Raw genomic sequence first — 20,374 nt, forward strand, 5'->3', positions numbered from 1 at the left:
TAGTCCTAATTAAACTAAGATTGCCTAAAAGTGCAATTTACTGATTTAGCATTGCATTCCTATAAAATAGACTTATGAGGGAAAGTTGAACAGAGGATCAAAATTGATGTAGCAGAACCAGAGAGAACCACATATACGAGATATCATCTTTTTTCGTGTCTAGAAGGTAACCAAATTGCATAAACTTGCAAAAACTCTCGCTGCCTGACGACCTATCCCAACCTTGAGCATTGGAGGTCAATGCCCAACCCGGACTATACGAAGTCAATGCCTAACCTTAACCATCTTGCGAAATTTTCGAAAGCTGCATGTTACCTTCTAGAAACGACCCTTTTTATCTCACATATTCTTCTTTCTTGTCAAAACCTGGTACCTACATTACCCAGAAAGCAACTCGACACCCAACAGTTTGGTCGGAGATCGTTGTGTTTACATATATTGCACTGTGTTGCTGTAACTGCATTGACTGGCTCTTACCAAACACATATTAATCAGCAGGGCTCACAGTCATTGTTTTGTGGTTATTGCAACATGGCTGTGTGCACTCTATACTCAGCGGCCTATTGTTTTGCTGTCAAGCTCAGTCAGCTGATCATGATGCCTCTCGAGATGCTTCGCTGGAAAAGCAGGGAGGAGACCACAGGGCAGATCAGGACGCGCTCGAGGGATTGCATATCCAATCTAGTCTGGGAACGCCTTGGGAGGACCCAGAGAATGGTGGGTGATCACTATTTCGGTAACACTTAGCATGTTTCGCATGTATAATCAGTATATAAACATGTAATATATGACGCATAATGCACTATGATGTAGTTAGTGAGCAGATATAGGGGTGTATTAATGTATTTGTCAACAACTGAAACTCCTGTGGACATCCATAAGTGGAGGCTGGTGTATAAACAGATGTCAAAATGTCATCAAATATAATAAAACTCAGTTGTAATATGAAATTTGTCTTCATAATTGCTGACAAACCTTTTGCAGTAAAAACACAAAAATCCTTATAGTTGGGTACAACTACATTATAGTGTGAAATAAACCATGTAATAAATGGTTTGTATACTGCTTATAAATGCTAAATAGTGGTACTTAAAGTGAAGTATTACCAATGGATATCTGTAAAATAGACTCAAAAGGTGACCATTAAAGGAACAGTGTGTAACATTTTGAGGGATTTATTAGCAGAAATGGAATATAATATTCATAACTACTATGTTTTCATTAGTGTATAATCACCTGAAACTAACTATCTACATAGGGAGAAGGTCTGCCGCATGGCATCTGCCATGTTTCTACAGTAGCCCAGAATGAACAAACCAAACATTGGCTCTAGAGAGAGCCTTTCGTGTTTTTACATTACCTAAAGGCCAGCGTAGTTCTCTGACACACTTGTGAAACTGCAATAACGTGAGCTGCAGACTGCAAAACCGTGGCACCGCCAGCCGCAGTCTGACTTCCGTTGCTTCTAAAGTTGTGTTATTACGGTAAGGCTGGCTTCTGAGCGAGGTGAACAGCGTTACCACGGTTTTGCACTTGGTGGCTCACGTTACCGTAGTCTTGGAAAGGAAGGAGTGAGCGGAGGGGTATACTCAGTTGGTTGCAATCTGCAACCACACTACTAGATGCCGCCAAATCCTGCACACTACTGTACCTTACGTACAGTAAGGTAAACGTCAGTCACTATGGTCACTTTTATTTTTATCAAAATAACCTTCTTGTGACTTTTAAATCACATGAACCAGGAGAAGTTGCATTTTTGATCTACCAAGAAGATAACGGCAAAAATAAGATACTATGAGAATCAAGAAAACAAGGGAGAGGTAGTCTGCCAAAGCATGACAACAAAGAGACTATCTTGGCATCAGCAAGCAAGAAGTAACCTTCAATTTATATTGCATTTCAAACTATTGTAGATATTCACTCGAGTGTCTGAGTCAACAGGGGAGTTCACTCACATTTGTTTTTCAAAGTTCAAAAGCAGGTAAAAACATGCATGCACGTGTCCTAACCATCTCTGGATCACATTCGGCCGACATACAGGTGGAAGTACGAAAACAAAGGGATCTTTCATGCCAAATATGTTTCTCTGCAACAAAGACTGCGGTACAAAAAGGGAACCAAATTATTACGAGGACGTATCTGATCGAAACCGGTTATCAGATTACAAAAGGGCTACAGACTAACACGGAAAGCTGTGACAACTTTTTGGCAGCACATATGAAATGAAAGGAGAGCTCTTAGTGTGATGATCTGTGATGGCACACAGTCACACACTAGATGAGCAAGCAGACAATGAGCACAATAGCAGACAAGCACCGTTATGACAACAACACTGAAGCAGCATCAACGCGGTAGCATTAGTAAGATATACAAAATAGTGCACACAAATATAGGGGTTGAAGACACACGAAGTAACATCAGAAGCTCTGAACAATGACAGACGGGTAAAGACAGAAAAGGCATGAAGAGATTAAACATGGTGACAAATTTTTAAAAAACATTAAAGTACAAAATGAATGTCAGTCAATGCTCCAAGACTCTACACTGTAAAAAATATCTTGTTGTGCAAGCTATGCATTTTATTCAAGTGTCCGTGTAGACACTGGAACAACAAAAGGGCAAGTTCACAGGTAGGTGCGAGGATGTATTTAAAATGTACCTACATTTAAGATGAACATGCTTGCCCACTTGGAAACGTACGTACTTCCTAAAACAAGTTGAACTGTCTATCAATAAAGAAACATGTTAAAACACACCCTCTTGCTCTCCCGCTTTTCACATGCGACGGCTTGCGATCTGTAAATCGAATGTCAAAATTATAAGTGCAACTCAAATTTTCTGTAAGCTCTCAAGTCACATTCTGAAAGTATGTTTTTATATACTGATATACTGAAAGAAATTTAAACAAGTTTGACACAAAGTTGTCTCTAGTTCATAATTGAAACTGTTGAGGTCATGTATAACAAACCCTCCACCAGTGGCACTTTCTCTATTGGGTGCAATTATGTGGCCTGACGTAGACTGAATAGTTTTAGCACTTTATAGTTTCGCTTTATATTTTATAAAATAATAAAGACAAAAAATGAACTGCAGGCGACAAACTTTGCAGAGACAATTACCAATATATTGGAAGATAGTCCGTTACAGCTGTTTGTGAAACCCAGAGTCATGGAACATGGACAAAATGAAAAGCTGATAGCATGTTGTTGTCGTTGATAGATTAAAGCAAGCAGAGTCTGATTTTTGGTTCAATTTCTTTCTCACTTTTATTGCATAAAAAGACCGTCTACATCAGCATGTTTACATTCACCACCACAGAAATGCATTCTCAGGCATTACTCGTGATGCCATATTTCAGAATACACAACTTCTATTTGAGCTGTAGTGACTTCAATGGTAGCGGAGGGTTCTTCACATCTACTGGGGACTCCTGCTCCTGGAGAGAAGAAAATATCAGACATTTTCTCACTGATTTATAAACTTCTGAAGGCATCTCATACTTTAGAAATTTACCCAATTTAAATAAGAATTAGAAGACAAAGGCCCATCATTTACTTGGTATATATAAAAGGATAGAAATCATAAGACAAAAACAAACTTACTCTGGAGTGTTTCATTCATGCAAGGTTGTATTAAGAGAAACTAAATTGCTGTCATTGGTATAAATCACATTATCCTTATAATCATTTATTGTTTGTGAAGAGCAAGAAAATAACCTATAATGACACATCAAATATAACAAACATAATTTTTGCAAGTTTTTCCAGACACAACTGAAGAAACTTTCATTCAATTTTTAAAATGAAAAGGAAATTGGATATTTCTAAATTAAAACAGTATTCTGTATATTTAATTGGCCTAAAAGTTACTTGAGTCTGATTAGAAACAAATCAAGAATTTACGTGAATATTATTTTGTCAAACTACTTCCAGGATCAAGAATGAACTTTCACACTCAAATCAAGAGTTGCAGGTCTGTCTTAAATATTAAAATGTAAATATTGTGATTTTTCATCACTTATAACTGGATATATTGGTGAACAATATTTCAGGAGTAAACTGATTAGGCATTGTCAAATCACCTAAACTAGTTTAGTTTACAAATAAGACACATTAATGGCTCATATTCTTAAATAAAAAGAGGTTTTACCTCACAGTCTGAATCGTCGTGTTCAGATGGCAGGCCCATGTTTGCCATCAGAGTTTCCTTCTCCGTGGATCTGCTTCTGAAGGACGCCCAGCCTCTCCTGTTGAAACGAGATTTAAAAAGCAAAATGTTAGTTTTCTACATACAGTAGGTAATTGAGATACATAGCACAGAATAGGTTTGAAGTGGTATAGAGGTCCAAGACAGTCTCTTAAGAATCAAATTCTAATGTTTAGTTTTGTCAATCGGTGAAATGAGCTGCCCACCACTCATTTTAAAGTGAATCCCTCTGGCCAAGATGCAAAAGAAAACACTTTTCCTCATGGTACGTACCTCTTAACGAAAATAAAACCAGCAGCCGTCAATGCAGCGACGAGGCAGATCACACCCAGTACCACAGCCACGTGGCTGCGTCCAGTTTCTGCCTCTTGACAGGACTCTCCCTCGTAACCGGACGCACACTGGCAGCGGGTGACTTTGCCTTCAGTGATGCAGTTGCCGTGACCGCTGCAGCTTTGGAGATCACAGGATGTCGGGTCTTTTTTAACTGAAAGAACAGAGTTCTTTTGGGCGTCGGGGTGAGGCGAGGAGGAAGAATGGGGAGGGCGGCCATCACTGGATTTGGTCCCGAAAGATGCCGAGTTTGTGTTTGGACCTGAAGAGTAAGTCAATACTAGGGATTATCATACATATTATTAGTGTTCACGTAATTTCAGGTATTTCTATTATTATGATATTATCTCATCTACCCTGGCCTCAGTATCCCGAGTTGGATAATTCAAGATTTATACTCACAGTCCTGTTCATCTGACTGGTCTGGACAGTCCACATGTCCGTCACAGAACTTGCTGCTGCTGATACATTTGCTGCCGTCAAAGCAGGATTCCTCCCCGGTGGGGCAGTCGGGGAGCGGTGTGCAGGAAGAGGCGTTGACGGCGTGGAAACCCCGGCCGCATTTACACGCGTGACCTCCGGGATGGGGCAGGCACAGATGGACACATCCGCCGTTGTTGTTGGAGCAGCTATTAGTTCCTGGGGGAAATGGGTAAAAGAGGAATTACGTAAGACAAGTGAGGAAATCAAAGCTTTTCACACTTAAAATTAAGCATACGAAATACGAAGCATACGTTCTTGGTATTTCCTCAACTGATCTCAACAGGGCTGCCGGGTCACAAACTTTCTAATTTTACAGCTAAACAGCACACTACAAGATGTTTCTGAAAACATTTGAGGTGAGAAATGGGCATTACAGTAACAGCATATTGATTCATATTTGATCAGCACTGCCTAGTTTGACTGTTTGATCGGAGTTGGCGAGTGATTGACAGCTGCTCAGAGACGGCAGGCTCCAGCTCGGCTCTTGATTGCCATGTTGAGTCACATTTCTGTTAATCTTTAATGTCCTATTGTTGGTTAATAGGCTCTCCTGTGTGTTGCGTACATACTGTACAGTTGCTTGTATCATGCAGTATCATGACGTGGGAATAAATATAGCACACATCAGATCATTCATCAGAATGATCCTCCCATGTCATTAACAGTCTGTTTTCTTTATTCACAAATTAGGGCCTCCTGGCTGTGTGTAATTAATATATAATCTGCTTTGGCACTTAGAGTGCCAGACTGAGAACATGTGAAACAGGTGTGTGTTGACATGTGAATGGAGAATTGCTTCTGGATTTGAGCCAATTAATACTTACATTGCTTTGCATTTGTGCAAAGACTTCATATTCACATTTTTCACTTGTGCAGTTTTAGAGTTTTAATATTTATAGAATGAAAGTATCTCGGATTCAGATGCTGCTTTACTTGTTGTGAAGTGTATTCATGTTAGTTATACATGTTATCATCAACAAGAGAACAAACTTCGCTTTGAAACCATCATTTTGCATACATATGCTTTGACTGCAAGCCTGCGTGACAGGTCAAGAGAATAATTAAGAGGGAGTGTTGTGTGTGTGTGTGTGTGTGTGTTGAGCTCAATTCATCATCGCTCTTTCCCACTGCAGCACAGAGTAACAGACCGGGCTCTCCCACAGCTTGCCAAGCCCCATCTCTCTGCAGGTATCACATGGCTCTGCCTTCTATTCAACTATTCAACTCAAACTGAGCCTAAGCGAGTCTTTTCATTCGGCTCCAAGTGTCCGATAACACACTTTCTCTCTTTCTCTCTGCTCCCTGCATTCAGAAACGGAAAGCAAAGTTGAGGTGAAATATAAATGTGCGGATGACGTAATTCCTGACTTCCGACTGGAAAACTGGTTTGGCGGGTTTCTGTTTTCCAAATTAAGCTGTCAGTGTGCTGCATGCCTGTTGGGTAGCGTTACGAAACCCGTGCAGGAATGAATGCGTTATGTAAAGAAGATCTCAGTGTTGACTTTCACCAACACAAACAGTTCGCTTTTAATTCAGCGGAATCTCCACCCGATGCATGTCATGCTTGCATGTTCAACTGGTTGTGAAATTGGTACTGACCACCTGCTATTACAATTGACACTATGGTTGATGGGTTGCTTACAGCATGTTGCGATTCATGCTATTCCTTTTTATTGTCTTAAATACTGGGACGGCATGTCCGGAGAAGCTTTTGTCTCATTTTCTAGAGGGGACTTTCAGCATCCTGACCAGTCTGTTCTCAGCTCTGTGATGTTCTGTGCTGCTATCCAACTTTGTACAGTATTTCGTTCCCTTTATAAACAGCTGTACCAATCACTTGGAACAAGTAAGACACTGAAGTCCAAATGGATGTTACACACGTTTTTAAAGCTGGCCATGTTTTTGCTACTGAAGTATCATTATGTTTTTGCACTTTGAAGCATTTCATTGTGCTTTATGTTATTTGATACTATTGTGTATTGCTCTTGTGTCTCATTGCTCTATTTGAGTCATACCTGCTCGTCTCCCTCTTCACACTCTTTGCATTCCCAGTCTGCTCTGGGATTTTCTACATCCTGTCATGCCTCATCTGCCATCTAGTGGCCATCAGAGAGTCTCATTGGTGTTACTGTTGAGAACACCTGTCTGCGAATCTGCTCCTCATTTCAACAACCTGTTGCAGATTGCAGCCTTATACCAACTCAACCTGCTGTTGAGTAAAAAGCTAGACGCCACCTACCGGACTGACTGTCGTTGCTGTAAGCTTTGACTTCCACCACGTGGGTCTTTGTTTCGAACCACAGTTGGTTAGGCTGGAGACCGTCACTGAACCACAGTTTGGTTACATCTAAAGTTTGGAAACAAACACAAAAAATAAGTAACGATTCTATCAAGCACAAAAAACACTAAACTACTTGAGTTTCTACAGTGCAGAAATCAGAAGCTACTGGATAGGGGGTGGGTAGTGAGGAAACGTGTGTTCATTAGTCAAACTGAATATAAAGATTTGAAAGAAACAATTACAAGTCTGATGGAGAGAAGTGGATGTTTAAAAGATTTATAACAGCACAGATTGCTGGGAAAAGGTTGTCTAAATTATTCATTGTTACATTAGTCAGTGATGTCGTCTGCTGCCTGGAGGGGACATAGACGGATGAAATGAAAGTGAAAGCCAGGATGTACAAGAAATTAAATTCCACGAGCAGGACTGAACAGGTGATTAGATTGGAATAGAGAGAATACACCAAGCCCCGAGACTTCCCCCAAAGACACTGTGGGCAGTGCTTGAAGTGGGCCGGTACTCACAGGTATTCTGTACCGGCACTTCTACATTTTACTCCTTGGGGTACTGTGACTTTTTCTTGCCACTGGCACATCTCACAAGCTGCCAGTACTCTGTTCTGCCCTCTTCATATCAGCTTCTCTGGGCAATTCATATGGTGCCTTCAAATGGGGTCGTGTTTACCGTGTTCACAAGAAGAGTCCATATGAACTCCCCCCTCTTGAGGTATTCACAACCTCATAAGTGGAAAGTTTCTGAAAGCTCAGAGTACACAAGTTGTGACGTGTTTGTTCACCTTGTCCAAAATGGCAGAGGCCATGAAAGTTCATTTTTCGGTACATAATAAGTGAATATATTGTCAGTTTTAGTTGTAAATTGTTTTTCTTCATATTTTTATAATAGGTCCGAGGAAAATGTTGATATTCCCAACTGATTAATATTTTTCCTCTGTCATTATGCCTTTGCATTTACTACATTATGTTACCCACTTGCTAGCTTACTAAATTGTTAGTCTCTGTGGCTTCTAGTCGCCGACATTAACATTAATATTGCCGTTGCTTAACAGAGGTGTTGTCACGACTTAACCACTTGAACGCCAAGCATATTGTGTACACAACTTCCCATGTTATAAACACAACCTCACGAGGCCCCAATAATCTTATGGCGCAGTGCCAGCGTATGATTCAAACATAAAAACAATGCGGAGAGCATCTGGATGAGCAGATGCACAGGAAAAAGAGTGTGTGAACAAGGGTGCTGTAATTTATCGATACGATGTTCACATATTTATTGTTAAATAATTTGTGAACTGTTCCTTATAACTTTTTCATTTGTGAACAAATATAATTAATGAGACATTTAAAAGTTGTCTGAATCGGCTCTTTTGATTTATAGCATATGATTTTACAGGGCAAACATGTCCAGGAGGCTGTGATATGTGTAAATCATAGAATATTTATTTAACTATAGCATGTTTTCTCTAAGCTTTTTGGGCGTTATCTATAGTAATAATAATGGTACGACCAAAATTATGTAAAATAGCATAGTTTTAAGTCAAAAACCTTCAGATTTTCTTGGGGGAGGGGCCTTCAAACCCAATACCTCCTTTCAGAATGTAGGCCTAATAATCATTTGCTGATACCGACCGATACACACGCCAACATGACGTGAATAAGGGGGGTACCGGCATTTATTTTCTTTCCATTACAAGAACTGACTGTGGGTGTTTGAGTCTTCAAAATGAGTATTATTGAAAACTGTGCTGTCCACCTCCCCGCTCCTCCTGTGCTTCCAGCCTTACCTTTGTCCTGGGTGGCCCAGAGGAGGATGTTCTCAATATGTGTGAAGGAGGTGAGCAGACCCGGCCCGGTTTTGAACTGTTTATATCCCGTTCCATCCACTCCAATAGAGCTGATCACATCTTCACCTGGAGAAAAACAGTTACCAGATGGGAAAACACAGGCAGGCAGAAGCAAGACAGCAAAAATATGTTCAAGTGTGTGAGATTTGTGTAACTCCTCACCTGTGTCAGCCCAGTAGATCATGGTTCCTTGATAAGAAAAGACAAGCGAGGTGGGGATGCTCGACTTCCTCCACAGCACTGCTTTGTTGCGGCCGTCCATCCAGGCGCAGTTCACCTCCGTCTGGCTCTTCCCACCTGCCACAACTATTGCTGTGTAGCAAAGTCGTCCCGAGGGGGGGTGCAGTGCAATGGATGTGGTGCCCTGAGAGGACGAACAGGCCAAGTTTACCAGGAAAAGCAAATGACGTTGGTAAAAATGTGTCTTAGGGCGAGCAAGGCAGCTCAAAGAAATGAGGGGTAAAAAGTAAAGAGTCTTGGATCAGAGGTCCTTGTTTTTCCTTTGCTGACATTTATACTATAAATACAACACTAAAGAGAAAGCTAGGAGTAAATCTATGTGTTTTAGTAACTAGTCTTAAGCCTATGTTTACTTACTATTTGCAAAATTGACAATTTTGACAAAGATATTTGGACTGAGGCTGGGTACGGCTGACTAGATTTGTTTGGACGTGTTGATAATACAGAATATACAGTACGTCCTCTAAACATATTTTGATAAATAACCTTAAACCTAGATACTTGAAAAATTACAGCTCAACAATGTTAACTTATCGTCTTTGCCTATTTACATTTTGTAAAAATTACCCCTAAAACATAATATTTTCACTGCAGGAGGCCTTCTGTCATGACAATATCAGACGGTCAACAAGAGTAACAAGTAAGAAGCTGCAGCTGAGACTAGAGGAGTTGTATCCAGAGTAAAAGAGATATGTATGTAGGGAGGAAGGAGTCAAGTAAATGTCAGAGGTAAATGAGATGATGGATGAGCAGAGAAGAGCAAATGTGAGCAGTGAAGCGGAGTCTACTTCACCTGCAGTGATCCCTGCAGCAGTGCGGTGGTGTAGCCTTCGTTGCGGGAGGTCACGTGGAGGTCAGGCCTCGCCGTGCTGCTCCAGTAGAGGTTGGAGGTCACCCAGTCAACTGCCAGAGCCGTCACGGCGCCCTCCTTGTGGGACGGAGAAGTTCAGTTTCCGGAATTCAAATTTCACCAAGAAGTGACCGTTTTTACTGGAGAAATGCTGGCACCCTTTCTTACCTGAAATCAATTTTTAAGATATTTCAAAAATAATAACCTAACCTAAAAATGTTTGATTGAACAGAGCAAATCAAACTAAGAGTGTACATACATATATGCTGTATATATAAATAAAAGAAACCAGAAAATACTGAAGGTCATAAAAAAAAAAAATATATATGCTTTTTGTCAACTACAGTAACTGTCAACGATCGTATTTTATAGCTGGGTTCCATCAAAATTATACATCTATCTCCCTCTATCTATTAGGGTTGTCAATCGATTAAAATATTTAATCACGATTAATTGTGTGATTTTCCATAGTTAATCGTGATTAATCGCAAATTAATCACATCTTTTATCAGTTCAAAATGTACCTTAAATGGAGATTTGTCATGTATCTAATACTTCCTTTATGACAAGCTAGTATGATATGATTGGTGCCAGTGGACTCCTTAGGTTTTCTAGTTTCACATGATGCCATCTTCACTCTAGCTTTAAAACTGAGCTGGTTACAGCCTAAAAATCGCAAGTTGTGTTAAAGCAATTTGTGGCATTAAAACATATTTGCGTTAACACATTAACTTTGACAGCCCTAATATCTATATGACAAAAAAAGCCAGAAAACATGTAAAAACAAACTATTTATAGCCTTAAATGGCACTGTCATTGTCATTGCCATTTATGCCTACCTTCAGCTTTAGGATTTGTCCAGAGGGTATCAGTCCCTGTCTCGACCTGGGGCCGCTCAGCTTCAGCACATCCACAGATCCTTGTCCTGCATCAGCCACATACAGAGAAAGCTCCTGGATGGACGCGTCCAGTCCCGAGGCCTCAGTTACCCCAGGCAGGGCAAGAGCTCGCCCGTTTGGCATCTTTTTCAGAGCGACACCATCACGACGCATGGAGTGCAAGTGAATCTGCAAGTAGTGGGAGGGTGAGGTAAAAAAAGAGGAAAGAACAGGAGAAGAAAAGTGTATTAATCAAAATTGCCTACAAACAGAAATGTGATCTGAGAGTGTTTGGCAGGAGTAAAAGGCTGCAGGTTGTCTGGTCTTTGCACCACAATGAGCCCATTCACCTGATAGACTGTGGTACGAGACAGAAGCATGATGAACGTTGAGTCCACAGGCAGAGAGCAGGTAATCTTGTCCTTGGACAGTAGCAGCCCCTTTGGGCATCGGCAGACTGCCGTAGGCCCCCTCGCCGCAGGAGCTCCCAGCGACCCCAGCGCTCCAGACTTGCCTCTGATCGACGGGGCCAGGAGGCAGAGGTGGGTGCAGGGCAGCAGATCACAGGGGCTGGATATGGCTGGCTGGGATAGGGTATGCATCAGCTGGGGAGAGAGGAAACATATGTATCAACGCTCATAGCTGTGACTTAATAGTGTAGTCCTTGTAGCTCAGAATACTGAAATGAAAAGTTGTATTCCTATCTTCTTAGATATTTATGGTTACAAAACAGTTTTATATATATATATTCATGAATATAAATGTAAAGTAATTAAGCCCTCCAGTTGTTACAACCACAGCATTAGAGGTCAAAGACTCGCCTTCAGTCCAAATGGCTGCCCTGGTCTCTTCAGAAGAACCTTTTGATCTTTGCCCGTGTTCTTGTCAGCTGAGCGGATGGTTCTCTTTTTAGTGTCGGACCAGAAGACTCGGTCATTGAAGACCGCCACAGAGAAAGGGCTCGGTGTCTCGGCTAACTGGAGGATCTAGTGAGAGGAGAAGGGTACAACCACCATCACCGTTCAGCAGCTGACAGTCTACATTCATGACGAAATCAGATTTTCCTCAAACGATGCTAAAAGTTTGCGGGCCGTTCAAATATTTTTCCATCAGTGTGGTGGTGTTAGAGAGAGGTGGACGTAGTCACCGTGACGTCACCCATTGGTTTGTGGACTGCCATTTTGAAGCCTCTAGTTCTGCATTTTGGTCGTCGCCATCCAAAGAGGGTGGAAAGAGGTGAGGCCATGCATCATCAACGCGTCATATCTTTTGGGTGCAACACATGAAATTGAGCCAATCGCAACACGCGACCGCAGCTCCAGTTTCACTGCACATGTGTAATACCCCATACCCCAAGGCCCGTGTCCCAGCCTCTTTCAATAGGCCTTGTCGCCATCTTGGATTTTTGCAACCAGAAGTGACTCGAGAGGGTGGAGCTAAGTACAACTGAACGCTGAATAAGACATTTTTAGGCGACCAAAATGTTACAATTAACTTCCATGAAACGAAAACACACTGTGAAAAGATTAAAGTTTTATGACGAAAACACGGACAACGCTGTGGTAGCGACCTGTCAATCAAAAGTTACCCACAGCTTAAAGCATCCCCTGCTTTATGGTCCATTTGACTCTAAATGGGACCATAATTTACTAAATGAACATCATGCTGTATTGAAGAAGAATCTAGTGATTGTAAACATGAGTTTGTGGTCTCAATGTTAAATGAGGTAATAAATCAAGTGAGAAGTAGGCTCATTTTCTCATAGACTTCTATACAATCAGACTTCTTTTTGCAACCAGAGGAGTCGCCCCCTGCTGGCTATTAGATAGAATGCAGGTTTAAGGCACTTTCGCATTGGCTTCACTTTTCAGACACGGAGGTTGCCGCCTGTGTTTACCTTGACGTTGTCTCCGTCCAGAGAGGACGAGCCGATGCAGCGCAGCTTCTCGTCGGCCCAGTACACCCTGTTGTCCAGGAGATCATAGGCCAGACTGACAGGCCAGCTCAGGCCTCGGCTCACCACCACCTTCCTCTTTGAACCGTCCATCCCAGACCGCTCGATCTGAGGGGTGCTGCCGATCTCTGACCAGAGCATCATCCTGAAAATGTTGATTATGTGATGATGGAAGATATGAGTTTGAGATTATGATTTGATGATATTCTTTTTGTTAGTTTTTAAATGGAAAAAAAGGACTAGCTTACCCTCTGTGTGGCAGCAGGACCAATGAGCTCGGCTGCTCCAGATCTTCACCCAGGACCACAGTGTAGTCCTGTGATCTCACTGTGGTATCGCTGAGCTTCACGGCCAGAATCTGGCCCACCAGTCCATCCACCCAGTACAGGTTCTTACCAACCCAGTCCACAGCGATGAAATCAGACTTCACTCCTGTAACAATATTTAATTTAACAAATCATTTCGTTAAATGGCTCAAATCAAGCACATTCATTCTATTTCCATCATTTTTTTCAAATCTTGTTGACTTACTGAACGACACAGGCAACACCCGGTTACAACTGTAGAGTTCCTGAGACAGCCGTACCTTTGATAAGTGTCCCTTTGCTGTTTGAGTTTGTCATGCCAGCCCAGCGGATGCTCTGGTAGTCGGGGCTCAGCCAGTAAACTCTCTTCTGAGCCCAGTGATAATCCAGGGAGAAGACCGGTCGATTGGCAGAGGACAAACGACGCAAGGTGCCGCTATGGACTCCCTGTAGTAAGAGCTCTGACTGCACCGACGCCAGAAGCAAAGGCTCGTCTAAAGATGGAAACATGACCAGTGAGTTTTTTTTCTGGCTCTGCTCCAGATTGAGTAATGCAGGCCAAACAACACAAATAATTTTGTAAACAAAAATAAGTAAAATGCCTCTTTTTGTCTAGTTTCCCCATATCTGAAGTATACATGCACACAAGCATCAACTACTATATAAAAACTAAAAATGGATGATGCTCCGACATTGAAGATTTTACACATAACATAAGAATGGAACTTGACTTTTCCTTCAAGAAGTAGCGACGGCGTCTAGACCTACAGCACCTTTGGTCTTGCAGCTTTTGTTGTCGGGCTCCAGGTAGAAACCAGGGAGGCAATGACAGACGTAGGACCCACGGGTGTTCAGGCAGGTGTGCTTGCATACGGCATGTGGCACTGCGTTGCACTCGTCAATATCCACACAGGACACAGCACTGGACTGTAGTCTGAAACCTGCAGCACAGTAACAACTCTGCAAAAATGAGGGGAAAAAAGCATTTTTCATGAGCTTGGCGTGCCATTCATGTGCAAATAAATTGAAAATGTGCCATTCCATGACAGCCTACTGAGGTTAAGTTTGGGACAAAACAGTGCCAACAGCCTTGGACAGAAGAACAATCACATCGGCTCTGTACTGACCGGTCCGTTTGGGGTGCTGACACAGTGGTGTTCACACCGCGGCGCTGACGGGCTTGAGCAGTTGCGTTGAGCGCATCCCGCGCCCTCGTCTGATCTGTCGGCACAGTTGGTGAAGCCGTTGCACACCAGGCGGGGGTCCATGCACTCGCTGCTGCCGCACTGGTAAAGGTGAGAGGGGCATTTTTTCTTGCTGCCTGTGAAAGCAGAATTCAAATTAGGGCTGTCAAAGTTAACGCGATAATGCTAAGTTAAAACAAATTTGTTTCAACGCCACTAATTTCTTTAATACAATCTATCTTTTGCAGGTTGTAGCAGGCTCATTTTGGTGAGGAAAAAATTGTCATGGCCATTTTCAAAAGGGGTCCCTTGACCTCTGACCTCAAGATGTGAATGAAAATGGGTTCCCACGAGTCTCCCCTTTACAGACATGCCCACTTTATGATAATCACATGCAGTTTTCAGGCAAGTCATAGTTAGCACAGTGACAGCTGTTGTTGCCTGTTGGGCTTGAGTTTGCCATGTTATGATTTGAGCATATTTTTTTATGCTAAATGCAGTACCTGTGAGGGTTTCTGGACAGTATTTATAATTTTTTGTGTTGTTAATTGATTTCCAATAATAAATATATACATAGATTAGCAAAAAAACGGCATATTTGCCCACACCATGTAGGTTATAAATGGGTCATTTTTTATGGGGCATATCAACTCATAAAAAAGACATCGCAGATTTCAAATTAATGTAATTTTGAAAATGCTTAGATTATCCTTGTATAACTAGTCCCAATAGGCCTGAATGCACTCAGTGATAACAACAAAAGTGTCTGAAGCAGGGAATAAACCTGACCGAGTCAGGAGCCACTCACATTTGTCCTCGTCCACGCCGTTGTGGCAGTCCTTCTTCCCGTCACACCTCCATGACTGAGGGATGCATTGATCGCTGTCTCCACACTGCCACTGGTATTCCATGCACTTCGCTGGTGACGACATGCAGTTCTGGATACAAATGATGAGACAGAGTTTCAACCACTGCTTACCAAACTCTCTCAAAAAAAGCATTCCCTTCATCCTCTTGTCTGCCAAGCAAAGCTCCAGAATGTGTCAATTCATGCCTCTACCTATTAATACTTCAATTTTAATTAATTTTTATATAGCATCAATTCATAACAGAAGTTATCTCGAGACGGTTTTCATATAAAGCCGGTTTATACCGTATAATTTAGAGACCCAACACAACAAGAGATCCCCCAAGAGCATGCATTGCTATGTGCCAGTGGCAAGAACAAAAACTCCCCTTTAGCGGGTAGAAACCTTGGGCAGAACGGCTCTGGGTGGGCGGCCATCTGCCTCGACCGGCTGGGTTTTGAGAGAGAGAGAGGGAGAGGGAGAGAGCGAGAGAGCCCCAAATGTGGTGCCTTACTTTCTCGTCTGACCCGTCTTTGCAGTCGTCTTCGCCGTCACAGAGCCACTCTTTCTGCAGGCACTCGTGGCTGTGCGGGCATCGGAGCTGTGTCGGGCAGCGCGGGGGTCTTGTGCAATGCGCCTCATCAGAGCGGTCGCTGCAGTCGGCGTAGCCATCACACCTCAGGGCCTCGGACACGCACTGACCGCTAAGACAGCGATACTGGTCGATCGCACAGGCCACCAAACCTGGGAAGGAGTAAACAGAAATGCGGATATCATCTGATGTTTGTAGACTTAACACATTTTACATAAGATTGTTGGTTTGATCCAAGTTTTCTATATGTGGACATCACCTACCACACTTTTCTTCATCTGACCCGTCAGCGCAGTCTCTCTCTCCATCACACAGGAAGGTCTCTGGGATGCAGCGAGTGTTGTTGTCACAGCGCTGATGGCAGCCCTCCATCCGTCTTGAACAGTCCAGTTCATCGGACCGGTCTTGACAGTCGTACTGCCCGTCGCACACCTTCTCCGGCTGGATGCATCTGTTCCCGTGAGCACACCGGAACTCATCTGGGAAAGAGAAAAGAGACTCCTCAAAGACAAATCAATTGCATTTAGAGCATCCATTTTTTATATTTATCACTAACTGATTTAAAAAACTATCCAGTTCCAAAATGATTTTCCATTTACTGTTCTAAACAGCCTAGTGGTTTCCTGATTAAATCTAGCTCCCAACTAAAAAGAAATTCAATTTCAAAATCCATTTCAACTCAAAACTACATCAACAATAAATCCAAAGAAAAGGCCGTTAGTGGTGTCTACAGTATGACTATCTAGATGTTCCCATGTAAATGAAAAAGCAGATCGAGCGGATTGCTTTGAGCTGCTTTTTACCAGCTCAATGCATATAACAAACCTGCTTTGCACTGAGCCGCACATCCCTCCTCGTCTGATCCATCCTGGCAGTCCCTCTCTCCGTCACACACGTGGCTGAACATAACACACTCCAGGCCATCTTTACACGGCTTGAAACCTTTGCGGCACCTCAGTGGAGCTGAACTGGCACTAGGCACATTGTTGGAGGCTTGGCAGAAAGAAAATGATGCATTTAATGCGTTATGAAGACACCCAGCGTAGATTTTGATTAACAAATACAGAAGTTTTGCAAGCTTGATAGATTTAGGTGTGTTCAGTTATGTTTTACACAGCAAGTACATCAAGTATGAGAAACAAAAGTAGTGTGTATCACCCAGCAGGGATTACACCTGCTGACTGGGATCAATAAAAATGTTCTTGCAGTGCATCTGCTGCTTCTACACATTATCTTTATACTGTATTTTTTCTTGTTGGCTTACAGGGAGCAATACGATCTGCTGATCGACACTGCATCTCATCTGAGCCGTCGGGGCAGTGGGCACGACCGTCGCACACGTCCATCTTGGGGACGCACATCCTCCGGTCGCTGCATAAGAAGTCACCTGATGTGCAGGAGGAAAAGGTGTCAATTTAAGGAGCAGTGAGGAGTCAATATACCAGTGGAGGTTTTGCGAAAAAGAGCCGCCCACAGGGAAGTATCTTCATGGTGAAAGAGTATTCAAACTAAAGCACTTCCACGGTGAGCCCATGCCATCATTAGTTTGCGGAAACTATTGCCTCCTTTGGCTCATGGTCATCGCTGGACTCAGACTTACCTGGATTTTTGCATTGAACATAACAGTTATTTTCATCAGATCCATCAGGGCAGTCTCTTTGTCCATCACACAGCTGGTTTGGAGAGATACACACTGATGAACCGGGACAGAGAACTGAAGGAGTGATGCAAGTTGATGCCGGAGGGAGAACTGGAGACTCTGTAGTTGCAGCAGTAACAAGGTCTGGAAAGGAGAAAACTCAGTGTTAAAATCAAAAGTTGTAGCACACACTGGCAGGATTGTTGGCAAGCTAAACTTAAAGGGATAGTTTGCATTAGCCTCATCACCAGTGGAGGAATATTTAAAAAACGGATCTGAAGACTTACCGCAGCCCACCTCGTCCGTGCCATCCAGGCAGTCTCTCTCTCCATCGCACAGGAATTTCTTTGGGATGCAGCGCTTGCCGTCGGCGCAGCGATGCTCACAGCTCTTGGTTGGTTTCCAGCAGTCCAGTTCGTCAGACTGGTCCCGACACTGGGACTTGCCGTCACACACCTCGGCCTCGGGGATGCACATCTTCCCGTGGGAGCACTGAAACTCACCTGGGGTGGAGTACAAATATAACGTATGACTAGTTGAATAAAGAGCTATTCTTCAAAGTGCTTGTTTACATTATATTGTGCTCAACTGACATTTCCTCTTATGATTTTATTGATTAGTTTAGTGATGTGTTAAGATAGCCTTTTCCTCAGTATTGAGGGTACAGCAAATTATTAATGTCTGCATAATGCATTAAAATAACATTAATTTTATGTCACAGTTTAAAAAAAAAAGATATAGTTCAACGGCATCGACCAGATTTAATTAAAACTTCAAACGTTTAAAGTGATACAACCTTGCTTGCAGGTTTCTGAGCATCCCTGTTCATCAGATCCATCCCTACAGTCATTCTCTCCATCACATACGTGGCTGTATAAAACACACTCTGTTCCGTCATTACATGGCTTTGAGCCCATGCGACACTTCAGGACGTTTGCTGGAGCTGCAGGCGGAGCTGCAGGAGTGGCTGAGCTCGCACAGTCGACCTCATCTGAGCCATCGTGGCAATGAGAGCGGCCGTCACAAACCAGACTCTTGGAGACACAGCTCCGGCGGTCTTTGCAGCGGAAGTCAGCTATGGAGGGTAAAAGAATATTCAAAGACAAGAGTGTAATTGTATCAGATTTGTACTGCATACTTAAAATTCACAGAATAAGGTTTGAGATTGTCATGTTGGTTCACACCACTACTTGTCCACAGTGACGCATTTGTTGGAAACACAATGTCAAAGAACCAAATATAATGACTTACTCTTGTAAGGGCATTTTCTCACACAGTTCTCATCAGATCCATCAGGGCAGTCTTTCTTTCCATCACATAGCTGTTTTGGTTTGATGCATAAAGAAGAACCTGGACACAGAACTGAAGGACTGGTGCAGGATGGCTGGGTGGGAGGCTGAGTAAACGGCTCGACAGGTGCAGGAGACTCATTTAAGTGGACATTTTCTGTAGCAGTGGTAGGGGCATTCTCTGCGGCATCTAAAAATGTAACACAACAGTAAATTAAAGTTTAAAGTTTGATTTTAAAAACACAAAAATATCATCTGCCATATGATTACATTAGTAACAATCACCATGAACATAAGCCTAAAGTCCAAGATTTCTAGTAGTTATTAGCCACTGGTATATTGCCATTTCTGAACTTTGATTCGTAGAAATAGTCTTACTTATTTGTACTAACCTCTCAAACTGATACATACATTTAAAAGATAGCTGTATCAACCTTAATATATCTTCAATTCAAATTAATATAGCTACTTAAATGGAAAACGTTGCCAGGCAGGTTTAAGTATGAAACAATACGACTTCTAAAGACACACTTCAACAAAAACTCACCGCATCCTTCTTCATCTGATCCGTCCCGGCAGTCTCTCTCTCCATCACAAACGTGACTGAAGAGAACACATTCTGTCCCATCTCGACACAGTCTGGAGCCCATGCGACACTTCAGGACGTTCGCTTGAGCTGCAGGCGGAGCTGAGCTCGCACAGTTGACCTCATCTGAGCCATCGTGGCAATGAGAGCGGCCGTCACAAACCAGGCTCTTTGAGACGCAGCTCCTACGGTCTGTGCAGCGGAAGTCAGCTATGGATGGTAAAAGAATATTCAAAGACGTGAGTGGAATTGTACCAGATTTGCTGAGTATGCTTCATATTTACATAATAAGTACCGACGCATTTGTTGGAAACCCAATTTCAAAGAAACAAATATAATGACTTCATGACTTACTCTTGTAAGGGCATCTTCTCACACAGTTCTCATCAGATCCATCAGGGCAGTCTTTCTTTCCATCACATAGCTGTTTGGGGTTGATGCACAAAGAAGAACCTGGACACAGAACTGAAGGACTGGTGCAGGATGGCTGGGTGGGAGGCTGAGTAAAAGGCTCAACAGGTTCAGGAGACTCATTTAAGTGGACATTTTCTGTAGCAGTAGTTGGGGCATTCTCTGCGGCATCTAAAAATTGAACACAACAGTAAATTAAAGTTTAAAGTTTGATTTTAAATACACAAAAATATCATCGCCATATGATTACATAAGTGATATTCACCATGAACATAAGCCTAAGGTCCGATATTTCTAGTAGTTATAAGCCACTGGTATATTGCCATTTCTGAACTGTGATTCGTAGCAATAGTCTTACTTATTTGTACTAACCTCTCAAACTGATACATACATTTAAAAGATAGCTGTATCAACCTTAATATATCTTCAATTCA

At 42.5% G+C, this 20,374-nt stretch overlaps 1 protein-coding gene across 5 annotated transcripts in view; it reads right to left on the reverse strand.

Moving 5' to 3' along the window:
- Positions 1–3,240: 3,240 nt before the first annotated feature.
- The window catches only part of LOC119478512 (low-density lipoprotein receptor-related protein 2-like), a 30,789-nt gene continuing 13,655 nt past the window's right edge, over positions 3,241–20,374 (reverse strand). Inside the window, exons 21-47 of one of the 5 annotated variants that reach the window (XM_037753314.1) lie at positions 19,884–20,111; positions 19,491–19,739; positions 18,906–19,133; positions 18,451–18,729; positions 17,942–18,157; positions 17,616–17,798; positions 17,280–17,402; positions 16,841–17,008; positions 16,279–16,494; positions 15,938–16,167; positions 15,384–15,513; positions 14,519–14,712; positions 14,165–14,351; positions 13,673–13,885; positions 13,335–13,518; positions 13,030–13,231; positions 11,954–12,118; positions 11,483–11,737; positions 11,094–11,321; positions 10,198–10,332; positions 9,327–9,528; positions 9,105–9,230; positions 7,262–7,369; positions 4,942–5,178; positions 4,480–4,801; positions 4,150–4,246; positions 3,241–3,436 (exon numbers count right to left, since the gene is read on the reverse strand). In XM_037753314.1, the coding sequence (XP_037609242.1) occupies positions 3,371–3,436; positions 4,150–4,246; positions 4,480–4,801; positions 4,942–5,178; positions 7,262–7,369; positions 9,105–9,230; positions 9,327–9,528; positions 10,198–10,332; positions 11,094–11,321; positions 11,483–11,737; positions 11,954–12,118; positions 13,030–13,231; positions 13,335–13,518; positions 13,673–13,885; positions 14,165–14,351; positions 14,519–14,712; positions 15,384–15,513; positions 15,938–16,167; positions 16,279–16,494; positions 16,841–17,008; positions 17,280–17,402; positions 17,616–17,798; positions 17,942–18,157; positions 18,451–18,729; positions 18,906–19,133; positions 19,491–19,739; positions 19,884–20,111 (5,171 nt within the window). In that variant the 3' untranslated portion in view covers positions 3,241–3,370. The remainder of the gene's footprint in view (positions 3,437–4,149; positions 4,247–4,479; positions 4,802–4,941; positions 5,179–7,261; positions 7,370–9,104; positions 9,231–9,326; positions 9,529–10,197; positions 10,333–11,093; positions 11,322–11,482; positions 11,738–11,953; positions 12,119–13,029; positions 13,232–13,334; positions 13,519–13,672; positions 13,886–14,164; positions 14,352–14,518; positions 14,713–15,383; positions 15,514–15,937; positions 16,168–16,278; positions 16,495–16,840; positions 17,009–17,279; positions 17,403–17,615; positions 17,799–17,941; positions 18,158–18,450; positions 18,730–18,905; positions 19,134–19,490; positions 19,740–19,883; positions 20,112–20,374) is intronic. The other 4 variants (XM_037753316.1, XM_037753315.1, XM_037753317.1 and 1 more) reach the window with 4 other exon arrangements.

Source organism: Sebastes umbrosus, chromosome 19, assembly GCF_015220745.1.
Source record: "Sebastes umbrosus isolate fSebUmb1 chromosome 19, fSebUmb1.pri, whole genome shotgun sequence".
Classification (NCBI taxonomy): domain Eukaryota; kingdom Metazoa; phylum Chordata; class Actinopteri; order Perciformes; family Sebastidae; genus Sebastes; species Sebastes umbrosus.